Raw genomic sequence first — 14,788 nt, forward strand, 5'->3', positions numbered from 1 at the left:
GAAAAGTCATTTTATTGACTAAATGGAAGGAGAGTTTTGAAGTTATAACACTTGGTTTGTTGGATTGCAATCATAATTGTCCTTAAGGTTGAAGTATTTACATGTGAAAATCCATTTTTGTGGCTTAGTATGAAAATGAAATAAAATCTCCCAACACCTAGCCATCCGTAGCCTCAATTTTCTTTAGTTCGCGAACTAATTTCTAACTTAAGCTTCATGTTTACTTGCAGATTTTAAGCACGATGAAATTCCAAGTGGACAAGGATGCTCCTCCTGAGTCAAGGATGACCTCGAAATTGAAGAATGTTAGCGACACTAACCTCGGGCATATCAATCTAAGGGAGTTCAAAAAACGGATGTTTGATTTGGACAACCTCGTGCCTACCATGACCACGTGAAAGATGATGAAGAGTGGCATCGTGCATGCTGCCGGTTTTCTCCCTACCATGCAATGCACTGAGTTAGTAGCTGAGTGTGCTAGGCATTACAAACCTGCCAGTAGGGATATTGTCGCACCAAATGGGAGAGTGTTGGCAAACATCAGCGATGAGGCCATTAAGGAAGCCTTCAGAATTCTAGAGTATCATAATGCTGTGTACGTAACCAAGGATGAAGCTGATCGCCTGTATCAGGATCATTTGGTGGAGTATGACACCATCGTCAATCATTCCTGGCTAGACAAGCCAAGGAAAGGTGCTTCCAAACTACAGAGGAAGAGCTTGGTAAGGGCGTACTTCAAGGAAGATATTGGAGATATGATTGTCCTGCTGAACAAGATAATGGGGAATCCTCAAGGTGCTCCATTTGAGCCTTGGATGTATTATTTTATAAATGAAATAATGAACGGAGTTAAGATGAAGTGATAACTTGAACAACCAGTTGAAGAATCCGAAAGTGAATAGAACCTTCTTCATGAGCTCGTACTTGTTCTATTCCTTGGCTAGAACCTACAGGTATAGAGGCCTCACCTGCAGAGGGAAGTGGGAAACAAAGAAAATCAGTTTCCCGTCTATGACAGTTATCCCCAACTTCACATGGAAGAAAAGTTCCATTTCAAGAGGGTGAATGATACATTTCTCATGCACATCACATGGATGCTGCAAGGTGGATTGCATTCCTACCTTCTTCTGCTTATCTATTTGAACCGCCATATATCCCTCCAATTGCCTCACGACCTCTAGTAGAACAACTCGATTGGAAATGGGTTAGAGATGTGCTCGTCATCACAAGCCGCTGCCATTGCTGAGAAAGAGCTGGCTTGGTACCCTTTTTACCAGTACAAAGCAAGAAAGAATTTTGATCCATTCCATAAGATGAAACAGGTAGAAGGGATGACATTTGAGCACATAGCTGATTTGGAAGATTATTGGGCTAATGCAAGCCGATAGTTTCGAGATCAGGAGGAGATTTTGGTCAAGGATTCCCTTGAGCATGGTAAGAGCAATGAAGGTCTTTAGAGTTGATCAAGTAGAAGACAACCTTGAGCTTCAGCACCCAGGCTTTGAAAAGATGAGGAATGAGCCACTAGCCTTGATCGATTGGTCAGAGGGAGAGAAATCAGATTTGGCAGACCTTATGAGGTCGGTGGTCGAGTACTCTAGGTGGTGGACATTTGAGAGGACGAAACAATTGAAGTCTAAAGGTGTGGCCCTGACCTATGATTCAATGGGAGTAGATGACTTTCTGTCTTCCAACCCTTGTATCTCTGCAGGCAATGCTCCGAATCCAGAGAGTGTTGGGTCCCGGAAGAGGAAGGAGTTAGTTGGAAGCTTTGGAAAGGCCAGGGGAAAGAAGGTTGTAGGGGAGAGACGAGAGTCCAACGAAGGTCATTCCATCCAAAGTGCCGCGATTGCTGTGCCGGATCAAAATGCAGTCGAAGAGCAGGAGATGGATACATATATGGTAAATAATGAAGCGAGAGTGCCTTCTCCCTCAATCGAGGAAATAATGAAAGAAGCTGTCCAAAGTTCGGACAGGGAACAAGTTTTAAATGCAACCATAGAAGTTGAAACGCCCGCATCTCCAATAGTCTTCTTGGATGGTATAGCTACTAGACTAGGAGGGACAAATGATGGGTTTGATCAGAATGCTGTAGAGCAGTCAACCATTCCTGATTGGTTGAGGGAAAGGATAAGGGCTAAGGTCCCTAAGGAAGCCCATTCTGAAGAGAACACAACAACATTTTTGGAAAAGGTGAATGAACCAGTTATAGTCAAGCCACCTAAGCCAGCTAGAAAATTCTCTTTGATTCAGAGGGATAGTGCAGGATTCAGGACAATTCAGATAGTTGTGCCAAAGGAAGGAAAAACTCGAGACAATATTGCCCCGAAGGGTTATAAAATTACCACTATAGAGTTGGGTAAGCCTACCCAAGACCAAAAAGTCCAATACTTTGATGACTCTTGCAATGCCCTCAAGGTGAGGCTAGCTCAGGAGAAAGAGAAAAGAAAGAAGGTTGAGGAAGAGAACCAGCAGTGGAGGAAATATGTTCTCCATCTCACCAGGCCACTCAAACATGAGATACCGGTCACCCCTTCGTAGCCTCTTCAGAAAGAGTCAATGAAGGATTATGAGGACATGAAGGGCACATTCACACAGACCAAGGAATGGATTTCAGATGCTTCAGCACGTGCTGATATACTTGTAGAAAATTTAGTATCAGCACATGAGTTGGCCTCTTTGTTGGTTAGTCGAATTCAGAACCTAGCTACAAATTGGGAAAGATGTTGAAGAAATTCAAGATGAAATACTTCCGCAATTGAAGGTTATTCGAGGCCTGTCAAAACGAAGCTTGGTGGATGCAGGTGTCATACAAGCTAGGGATAGATATGACTTTAACACCTGGTATTATGCTTTGGTCACCAGGATTGAAGTTCTGAAGAAATTCGAGACTAAGTGCTTTGAGACAAAGGAGAGTGTTAGGGAAATTTTGAGTAAGGTGTTTCATGTAGCATCAGAGATTTGGAAGAAAGAGAGTATAAGAGAGAACCTGAGAGCCAAGATTCAGTCAAGTTTCTTCAAAGACTCAAGGATGATTGACAAGGGTGATCTTTCAAGGATTGCAAATTTTCTCTTCATTGATGAGAACTTTCTTGCCCAAGCAGTTGAGTGGGAAAGCATCCTCGCCACATGTACTGATGATGTGGACATCATCGACTTCCAGATAGGCAACTTGCCAAGTGTCACAATGGAAGAGGTCAGGCTCATCGTGTCTAGATACATCGAATCTGCAAAAGGGGAAACTGGACACTCACCTCAGTGACAATAGCAGCTGTGCCACATGTTACTTTCTCATTCTTTCAAACTAATAGAGTTTTGGGAAATCCTAATTAGGGTTTATAACTTTCAATCTGGGCCCTTGATCACTGTTTGATCCTAGCCGTTCTTTATTTTTCTGAAAATTATATAAGGTTACCTCGTCTCATTTGGAGAGTGTGAGGTTTTTGACATATTATTGCGTGAAGGTCATTTTCAAATAATATATCGCATGTGCGCTTTCTTGTAAGGCTTTGTAATCCCTGTTGTTTGAATGATTAGCATGGTTTCAATTTCCATAACACTTAGTTAAAGTTAATTTAGATTTGCTTTCATGTTATTAGAGTTGAATAAAGGATCTGATAAGTGTTAATTGACGATGTATCTCTACTCATACTTTTGGTGAATGGATGATTTCCATTTCACTGTGCATCCCAACATCTCGATCACAAGCACAACTTGTTGAAGATTGCACCCGCTTTGTGTAGTTGTCCTCAGTGTGGCGAAGCAAAGTGTGGTTTCCCGAGAGCACCCAATTGATACCGTCTCCAGAGTTCGTAGGATTAGATCAGCTTTCCTAAATCCTATCTCTTTTTTCCTTTTGAAAGTCTAAATCCCAGAAAATCTAAAAAAAAAAAAAAAGAGAGCCTAAAATTGCTAAATCCGTCTAAGTCCAGCAGCTTCAAAGACAATTGTTAATGTAAGTCCCCCTTGAGATTTTCAGCAAACATTAACCAAGTAGCTATCCCACTAATGTTGCTTGTTTGCACATATAGACCTTGGAATCAGTAGTGGTTTTTCAGGAGAGGATAGAATACCTTCGGGTATCCTATTCTACCAAAGAAGACCAACGCTTCTATTTGAGTATATACTCAGAACGAAATACACAGCAGCAGAAGGATATATAATCTGATCTATTTTGATTGCTACTCTAAGATGAAGTTATTTTCTTTGTGCTAATTTGATAATCTTCTTTTTTAAGATTTTTAGTTGTCTTCAAAATTTATATTTATTATTAATTATTTATTGATATACTTGTATTATTAAATAAATATGAAGTTAATATTAATACAAATATAAAATATATATTAAATCTTGTTTATCATTGTTATTAAGTTTTTATTTAGTTCACCTTATTTATTTGATTATATATATATTTTATTTAATATGTATAATTAAATTCTATTTTAAAGTGGGCATCATCATTTTTTTTTGGACTATTTAGATGGGGACATCACAAAATATGGAAAACAACCCCTATTTAGAAGGGTTGGTAAATTCATTCATAATTTCTAGTAAGGGGTTTAAGAGGCAAAGTAAAACAATGCGAGACACGCAATGGATTTCAAAGAATTGATGTATTAACAGAATGAGCAAGACGCTCATAAATAATGCAAGGATATTTACAAGAATAGCAAGTTTCTAATAAGAAACTGCTGAGAAGATCGAAGACGATCTAACTAAAATAGAATGTACACTATTGAGCATTAATACTAAAATAACATTATTTTAATATTCTATTACCCTCCCTTAATGCTCAATCTATTAACTACACCTATAGACCCCCTGAATTTTACAAATTTGTCAGGACCAAGGGGCTTGGTGAAGATGTCTGCTGGCTGCTCCGAGGTAGGAACATACAGCAACTGGATGGATCCGTCTTCAACCAGCTGTCGAATATAGTGGCAATTAGTTTCCACATGCTTGGTTCTTTCATGGAAGACTGGATTCTTGGCGAGTTTGAGCACTCCTTGATTATCACAGAACAAGGGAGTAGGACCTACCTGGGAGACATGCATATCCGCAAGCATTCGTCGAAGCCAACCCGCCTCACAAGATGCCTTAACTGCTCCCCGATACTCTGCTTCTGTCGAGGAGAGAGCCACTGCCTGCTGCTTCTTACTAGTCCATCTGACAGCACCAGATCCCAAACTAAACACATACCCCGCTGTAGACTTACGGTCATCAACCGAACCTGCCCAGTCAGAATCTGTGTAACCACTGAGTATAGGATCAGAACTCCGAGTGTACAGAAGTCCATAATCAGGAGTGCCACTCACATAACGCAGCACACGCTTCGCTGCTATCCAATGATCAGCCTTGGGAGCTGTCATGAAGCGTGAAATGTAGCTCACTGCAAAACTGATGTCAGGTCTAGTGGCAGTAAGATAGATGAGACTGCCCACTAGTTGCCTGAACAGAGATTCATCCACAACTGGTGAAGATGACTGAGCTGAAAGTTTGAGCCCGGGTTCCATAGGAGTAGAGGCAGGTTTGCAATCCTGCATTCTGAACCTCTCCACAAGACTTCTGACATACTTGGACTGAGAGAGAAAGATACTGTTCTCAGTCTGCCAGACTTCAACTCCTAAGCAGTAATGTAGAAGTCCCAAATCTATCATATCAAAGGTGCGGCACAAATCCTGTTTGATCCCAGTGATCAAATGTGCTGAACTGCCAGTAATGATTAAGTCATCCACATAGACAACCACAAACAGAATATCATTACTAGTATGCTTGATATACAGGTTTGCATCAGAGGGACTCCGCTGAAAATCATGATCTGTCAGGTACTTATCAATTTTCATGTACCAAGCCCGAGGAGCTTGTTTCAGACCATAGAGTGCTTTGACTAGTCTACAGACCTTCTGTTCTTGACCAACAACCTTGAATCCTGGGGGTTGCGTCATGTAGACTTCTTCCTGTAAGTCACCATTCAAAAAGGCACTCTTGACGTCCATCTGATGGACTTTCCAACTGAACTGGGTTGCCAAGGCAAGAACGAGCCGTATGGTACTCATTTTGGCTGTAGGAACAAAAGTCTCCTCGTAGTCAATGCCTTCTTTCTGTGAGAACTCATGAGCAACAAGATGAGCCTTATACTTGTCCAGGGTTCCATCAGCTTTGTATTTTACTTTGTACACCCATTTGCAGCTAATGGGCTTCTTCCCTGAAGGAAGATCAGAAAGGGCCCAAGTGTGATTCTTCTGAAGACTCTGAAACTCAGCTTCCATAGCCTGTTCCCACTCAGGTATACCTTTAGCCTCTGAGTATGTCTGAGGCTCAAAAACACTGTGTATGTTAGCCATGAGAGCAAAATTGACTGTATGTTGCTGTTTGCTCTTATTACGGGAGGTTCTACCCTCAATGAGCTTAGTATCCCTGAGATCACCAATGGTCTTGGCCCACCATTTAGGTCGGAGAGTAGAAGTGCGAACATCTGGAGGAGCTGGAAGAGGCTCAGGAGCAGGAGGAGGATTGTTCTCTGGAGGAAACTCAGGTAGTGCATCATCGAAAATAGATTCTGCATCATCCCTCCCATCAGGCGAACCTAATGGAATAAGAACACTGTGAGGCTGATCCTCAGAACTCTGCTCAGAAGAAGGGGACTGAAAGAATCCTTTGTCTTCATCAAATACAACATCACGACTGAAGATAAGACGTTCAGTGTCTATATCGATCAGTCTGTAGGCCTTATGGTGATCACTGTATCCTGTCATCATGAGTTTCTGACTTTTGGAATCCAACTTGGAGCGCTTAGCATCTGGAATCCAAACATAGGCAACAGAGCCAAAAACCTTCAGGTGGCTGATCGTAGGCTTCCAACCAAACCAAACCTCTTTTGGAGTCTTCCCCTTAACAGCCTGAGTAGGAGAATGGTTAAGTAGGTAGACAACAGTAAACACTGCTTCAACCCAATACTTATTCGGAACACTCGTGTTGTAACATAGAGCGAGCCATCTCAACAACCGTACGATTGTGACGCTCGACAACACTATTTTGCTGAGGAGTGTAGGGTGTAGTCAATTGGCGTTTGATGCCATGGGTATCACAGAAGTTGGAGAATGCAGAAGAACAAAATTCCCCCCCGTTCTCTGTCCTAAGAGTAATGATACTATGTCCAGACTCTTTTTCAACAAAGGACTTAAACTTTTGAAAGATACTAAATACATCTGATTTATGTTGAAGAAAGTACACCCACATCTTTCTACTAAAATCATCTACAATAAGCAAAAAGTATTTGCAACCAGTAACAGAAGATGTATTCATAGGACCACAAATATCAGCATGAAGTAATTGAAGTACCTTAGATGCGCGCCAAGACTTTCCATGTGTGAATGAAGTCTGATTCTGTTTGCCAGCTTGACAGGCGCCACAAACTCCAAGATGCTGAGTCTGAATATCAGGTAACCCTGAAACAAGTCCCTCCCGAGATAGCTGAGAGAGATACTGAATGTTGAGATGTCCATATCTCTAATGCCACAAAGTGCTGAGAGGAGAAACACGAGCTGCCAGAGCCACTTCAGGAGAATCACCAGTGTCAAGAAGCCTATATAAGCCATGATCCTCTAGACCAACAGCAATAGTAAGACGAGTCTCCCGATCAATAATGGAACACTTGTGAGCACTGAACACCACATCTAGCTGAGGAGAATTCCTCATAATCTGACTGACAGAGAGCAGATTAAGTTCCATTCCAGGAACATAGTACACATTCAGAAAAAGGAGAGTCCTGCCACCAGACTGAATCTGAATAGTGCCTCTGCCAACAGCTGTATACTCTTCACCTCCGCCAAATACAACAGAATCACTGAAAGGTGAGAAGTCTATAAACCAGTCACGCCGATGAGAAAAGTGACGTGATGCACCAGAGTCGATGTACCAAGCAGAAGACCTGGCATGATCTGAAGACCTCTTAGCCATAAAGGCATAAAAGGCAGACTCCTTTTGCTTGGAATGTTCAGCAACATGCGCCTTCTGGTGTGACCCTCCCTGCTTCTTTTGTTCAGAAGCGAGCCTTTGACGGCAATCTTTCTTCATATGGCCGTACTTGTGACAGTAATTGCACTGCACATTCTTCTTCTTAGCTCCATCCTGTGTCTGAGAAGAGCCTTTCTGCTGAGAAGATTGAGAGGACTGAAATTTGCCTTTATCCTTGTGAAAGGATTGGGTTGTGAAGGCATTTTCCGAGGAGGCTGATGTAGTACCACTACCAAACTGTTGTTTCTAGCGATCCTGCTGTAGAAGTTTGGTGCACAATTCTGAAAACTTCAGATCAACATTAGTGGAAGTAATATTGAGGGTCTCAATGAAGTGTTCATACGATTTGGGAAGACTTTTCAGAGTGATTACTACCATGTCTTCTTCCTCCATAGTCCGACCAATAGCTTCGAGCTGATCTCGGATGTCCTTAATCCGTGTGAGGTGTTCCTGTAAGGACATATGTTCGTCCATCATAATGGAGAACAGCTGATTCTTTAGAAAGAATGCTCGGCTCTTGTCGGATGTCTCATGCAATTCCTTCAGATGCTTCCAGATGTCAGAAGCTGTCTTGCCGGAAAGAATCTGTGGTAACTGATCATCAGTCACTGAGAGTTTGAGAAGCATAACTGCCTCCCGATTGCGTTCATCAAACTTATCTTGATCTGCACCCGGTGTACCAGGACTGAGCTCTTTTCCCAAAACAAGCTGGTCAATAGGCCTATATTCAAAAATGGTCAACATACGCTGTTTCCAGATGTTGTAATTGTTGCCATTAAAGCGTTGACTGCCTTCTAACATCAGATTGGTGAGAGAAGCCATTTGCATGTTTCCCAAAAAACAATTCCCGGCTGACCCCAAAAAATCCAAAGACAACCCACAAATTCGTGCGAAAAACCCAGAAGGAATCTGCTGTCAAAATCTGGATCCGCGGGCTCAAAAATCAAGGCACAAAAATTGAGGCACCCAGAAAAAAACGGACAACTACCCAGATTAGGGTTCGAAAAACCCACCACGAATCTGCAAGAATAATTGATTTTCGATAAAAACTGAAAGGTTAACACCTTAATCGAAAAATGCAGAAGGTCGTGGGAGCCATGGATTTTCTCAGAAAAAAAATGGCGTCGCCGAAGGATGCAGGCGCACGGAGGTCGCGGACAGGCAGAGCAACATGACGACGCTGCAGATCGCGCACCAGCACGAACAACGCCTAACACAGGTTGCGACGGCTCTGCAGGTCACGCACCACCACAATCATGGCCGAACACAGGTCGCGAAAAACAAAAAACGCGACTGTACAAACCCGAGATATTTCACAGGAGCTAGGCAACCGAAAAATCCTAGAAGGATTTTTAAACACCAGAAAAAATTTCGAAAATTTCCACTAATTGGAAATTAGAATTAAGAAATTTTCGAAAAAATTTCTCCTATAGCTCTGATACCATAAAACAATGCGAGACACGCAATGGATTTCAAAGAATTGATGTATTAACAGAATGAGCAAGACGCTCATAAATAATGCAAGGATATTTACAAGAATAGCAAGTTTCTAATAAGAAACTGCTGAGAAGATCGAAGACGATCTAACTAAAATAGAATGTACACTTTTGAGCATTAATACTAAAATAACATTATTTTAATATTCTATTACAAAGAACAAAGATTTTGAGTGAGCCATCACTAAAGAAACAACTAAAATATGGTAGAAAAATGATTGCAATATCTAATCAGATGGATGGACAAATGGCTGAAATAAGGCTCTGCTTAACTTTTTTGTGGCTTCTAGTGGACAAATGGGAGAAATAAGACTTTGCTTAAATTTTTAGTGGCACATTCGTGTTCTTGTAGTTTGTAGATGTATCACATGAAGTTAAAAATGTCAAGACTGGAATTTGTTGGATTGGGTGATTTGTGAGATCAGGGTTGAGAATGTTGTCCTAATTGTCTTGGACAACACAACATGATATGTATTTGTGTTGGTGTGATTATTTATTCATGTTGGATATTATTACACCTTACTTAAGTTTACTTAGGTACATGCATTTCATAGTAGTTTGGGTATGAGACACTTGGGTGTTTGTGCCACATTGGGATAGTGTGTGTAAGAGAATTTCCACCTTTTGTGGTCTTATCTTGTTTTTACATTCCAATTCGGTGGGTGATCGACCTCATGTGGAATATTATATTGTTTCTCTTACCTACCACACCTATTTCCTACCTACCCTTGTTTCTTATTGAGCCACATGTCAGGTTTTTGTGCTCACATATCCATGTAGCCTTGCCTATATAAGCAGGGTCATATTCATTGTATGTAACGATTGATGATCCAGTTGATCAGTATTTTCATCTTGATTGAATACAGTTTATTCTTATCAATATTTTGTCTCTCTATTGTACTTTTCATTGAGCTCTTGATCTTGGCAAAATCTCACAATTTGTAGGGAGACTCATTATGGGTAGGCATCCCACCATTTCTTGTGCTTCACATTGCTTGGGTTTGATGCTAGAGAACTTTGGGAAGATTGGATAGGTTAAAAGTGTGGTTGAAGACACTAAACAAGTTACCAAATTTTATCTACAACTATACTTGGGTCCTTTCCGTGATGGGAGATCACATGGATGACAAGGAGCTTGTGTGATTGGGAGTGACACGATTTGTCATCCACTGCCTCACTTTTTAGAGCATTGTAGCCACAATTTTATCTTTCAAGTAGATGATTGTGAGCAATGCTTGGATGGAGTTTTCATATTCCAAAAAAATCTAAGTTGCTAGTATGAGTATGGGTTTGGGCTCGAGTTTGTGGTTAAGATATATTGGAACAACAATTTTTTCAAGTACAAGTATGGGTAATGGTACAACTATGCATATATACACACACAACCAAGAAGAAAAAAAAAATATGATACTTGATAGTTGATACTAAAATATTTCGAATAAATGAATTGAAAATACATTTTATAAATTAGAATGAATCATATATGTCAAATCATAATTCATGAATCATGGCATATAATTTTGTAAATATCATATATCTACTTTTCATTTTTTGAAAATTTGAATTTAAAATATAATTGATGATTCTGAAATTCAATGTTACAATTTGATATTATTTGTTGATATATCGATATTTTAAACTCAAAGAGTCGAATCATTACAAAACCTGAAAAATGTAAAACAAAGTCTATAGAATTAAAAAAAATTACTTTTCCTAATTGTTTTCATCAAAGTAATTTAGATCAAAGTTGTCAGTTGGCTCAACTTTGAATTCATTTTAACCATAAGCATCCACAGTGCCATCCCCACTAGTTGCATGAACATAATGTGTAGAAGCCTTGTTATCATTTTTACTGACTTTGGCAAACTCTAATTTATATGCATCCAAGATGGTATAGATCTTGCAACTTCTTGAAATTGAAGACAAAGTCGATACGACTTAAATATGCGAAAGAATGGTAAGAAATAAGAATTTTAAACATTCTTATTTCTTACCATCTTGCAACTTCTTTAATACCAAAATTTTGGCTCTGCATTTATCGATAAAAAAGAAAAGAAAAAAGAGACTGTTAAACATTAAAAATTAGAAATGCTTAGCTGTGATACAATTCTTATTACAAGAGATTGGAGGAACATTTAACTTTGCTAATGGAGGTACCCCATGTGTGAGCATCTCAAAGAGCACAAATACTATAACATCATCTTATGATGATCCTACCAAATTCAGTCCTAACCTTATCCACCACTTTCAGATCTGAGAAGATTCTTTAGAATGCTTTTTTGTACTTAACAACTACTTCATTGTCTCTATATGGAGCCCTTCTCGTAGGCAAAGAAAGTATTTCCGTGCTGTAATATTTGGAAGGTAATGCATATGAAAGGAGATGCAAAGGCGTGGTCATCTTGTTATGGCGGCCAAAATGTTGTTTTTTTCACTCTTAGGAAATATGTTTTTTTGAGTTCCTCCTCTTATGGCCCTTAGTTATTTTGTCATGGAGTCCATGCTATCATAGATTTCTCCCAAAGGTGGATGATCTGTATTAGTGAACTTGATCATAATTATGATGGGCTTGGTGAAACTCAAGATGAGCCCACCTCTCATCATCTAGGATCAATGATATGACCTTTTTGGCCCTTTCTGCCTCCACAAACTCCATTGGTTGTGAATGCCCATGCTATTCAATGCCTCTTGCACTTCACAAGCTGTCTCAACTGATTGTTTGCAATGTGAAATGTGTCTTAGCAAAATAAATTGGTAAGTCCTAAATATGCTTTTCGACACCTATAACGTACCAATGAAATTCTAATAAAGAGTATCTTAGTTTAAGTTAAAATATAATATAAAAAGGTCTCTTATAATTAAGTTTATTTAAATAATTCCTCTCAAATATCAATCAAGGGTTATGAAGGAAATTTAGAGAGTTGTGTGTTTTAACATAATTAAAATAATAAAAAACACACAATGATTATAAAGATAGTTGATAATAACAAAGGAGTGAAAGCCTTCTGAAATAAGAGTTACAAATGATTAATCTGATAAGGATAAGATTGATTTTGACAACTATGAAAATAAAGGATAAGAAGTAGAACTTATCTAAAATGAATAAATGAATATTCCCAAAGTCTATCTTAACAACTTAAATGACCATTATAAACATATATTGCAATATCACTTTAATACCCTCCCTTGTCAATCTGCTAACTGCACCAAGTTTATCCTGGAATTTTACAAATTTGTGATGACTCAAGGACTTGGTAAGAATGTCAGCAGTCTGGTCCTTAGTTGGACAATACTGCAACATCACTGATCCATCTTCTACAAGTTGCTGTATGAAATCTACATGTTTGGTACGCTTGTGGAAGATTGCATTCTTGGCAAGCTGTAGCACCCCTTGATTGTCACAAAACAAGGGTGAAGGCCCTGCTTGAGAAATGTGCATGTTTGAAAGCATCCTTTGAAGCCATACTGCTTCATGTGCTGCTTTGGCTGTTCCTTGATACTTTGCTTCTGTCGTTAGGAAAGAGCTACTGCATGTTGCTTCTTATTGGTACTGTGACTGCACCCAAACCAAGGCTGAAAATGTATCCAGAAGTGGATTTCCTGTCATCAAAAGAAACTGCCCAATCTGAATGTGTGAACCCAACCAGCCTAGGATCTTTGCTTCTGCTATACCACTTTCACATATCTCAAAAGCCTCTTAGCTGCAACCCAATGTTCTGCCTTAGGTGCTGTCCTGAATCTGGAAATGTAACCCACAGCAAAGCCCAAAGCAGGTCTAGTGGTGGTAAGATAGATAAGGTTGCCCACTAGTTGCCCAAATGCTGACTCATTGATTACCTTGGATGGCAAGGAGCTTGTGTGATCAGGACAATCATTGGTCTCAAGGGGCCGGATACAAAATGTCCTCTTAATTTCTTTGATTCCATGATAAATTTGTGTCTGGATTGACTTATGTGATTTGTCTATATTTAACCAACTTTACACAATTTCACAGAAATCTGAAATGCATGTCATGATAGCATTCCTGTCTCAATATTACAAATGAAAACTCTCTGCTAACTACTATAGATGATGTGAATTTTTATTTAACACGATATTCAATACACAAGACTCTTCTCTATTCACAATGCTGACAATGTATGTACAAGAGTAGTATGTCAATGTACCAGATTCTTCAGAAGCACCTCGTCTCATCTTTTGAGAAGGTTGTCTTGCAATTCTGTAAGATGGAAGTCTCAATTGTAAGATAAAGGTTTATTGAAACTTAGAAGTGTTTGTTTGGCATTAAATTCTGCAATGTTTAAGAAGCAACAAGATCTTAATGGTTGAATATGTTTCTTTAGTAGGATTAAACATACTTTTCTGTCAGTGTATTTATGTGATAATTTTATGTTAGAGGTGTTGTGTGGTTCTGTCTTCTGTTGCAAAATTTTCATCATTTTTGTTAATATGGAAATTGCAGGATAAGGCTCCTTATATAGAGGAACTTGAAGAGCAAATGCAGAGGCTTCATGAAGAGCGTGCAACAGCAATTGTAGAGAGACGAGCATCAGATGATGCTGATGAAATGATAGAAGTTGAAGCAGCAATTAATGCAGCCAAAGCAGTTTTAAGTAAAGGTGGTGGTTCAACTACTGCTGCTGCTGCAGCAGCAGCAGCACAAGCTGCATCTTCAACTGCAAGAGATGGATTGAATTTACTTCCTCAGTTAGACGAGTTTGGTCGAGATATAAACTTGCAGAAACGAACAGATATTAAGCGAAGGGCTGAAGCTCGGAAGCAGAGGAGGGCTCGCACTGCATCTAAGAAAGCTGCAACTTTTACTGCCTCAGATGGCACTGCTAACCAACGTATAGAAGGGGAATCTAGCAGTGATGAAAGTGACAGTGATTGCAAGGCATATCAATCTAGCCGAAGTGAGTTGTTACAGACAGCTGAACATGTTTTTGGTGATGCTGCTCAAAATTTTTCACAACTTTCTATTGTTAAAGAAAGATTTGAAGGGTGGAAAAGACTGTACTCTTCGGCTTATCGTGATGCTTATATGTGCTTGAGTGCACCAGCTATTTTCTCCCCTTTTGTACGCTTGGAGCTGCTGAAGTGGGACCCGTTATATGAAGATGCAGATATAAACAATATGCAATGGTTCGCATCTTATAACCTTCTTTAAATTTGAATGCTGTTGTTTAAACTTTATGGTTAAACAAGATTTGTTTTTGTGCAGAATAGGGAGTTTATCTCAATGTGTTCTGCATTACTGATGCTATGATCCTTTT

At 39.6% G+C, this 14,788-nt stretch overlaps 1 protein-coding gene across 1 annotated transcript in view; it reads left to right on the forward strand.

Moving 5' to 3' along the window:
* The window catches only part of LOC131034868 (transcriptional repressor ILP1), a 50,136-nt gene that overhangs the window by 24,548 nt on the left and 10,800 nt on the right, over positions 1-14,788 (forward strand). The window contains exon 4 of the mRNA XM_057966465.2: positions 13,975-14,657. Coding sequence (XP_057822448.2) covers positions 13,975-14,657 — 683 coding nt within the window. The remainder of the gene's footprint in view (positions 1-13,974; positions 14,658-14,788) is intronic.

Source organism: Cryptomeria japonica, chromosome 10 (assembly GCF_030272615.1).
Source record: "Cryptomeria japonica chromosome 10, Sugi_1.0, whole genome shotgun sequence".
NCBI lineage: Eukaryota > Viridiplantae > Streptophyta > Pinopsida > Cupressales > Cupressaceae > Cryptomeria > Cryptomeria japonica.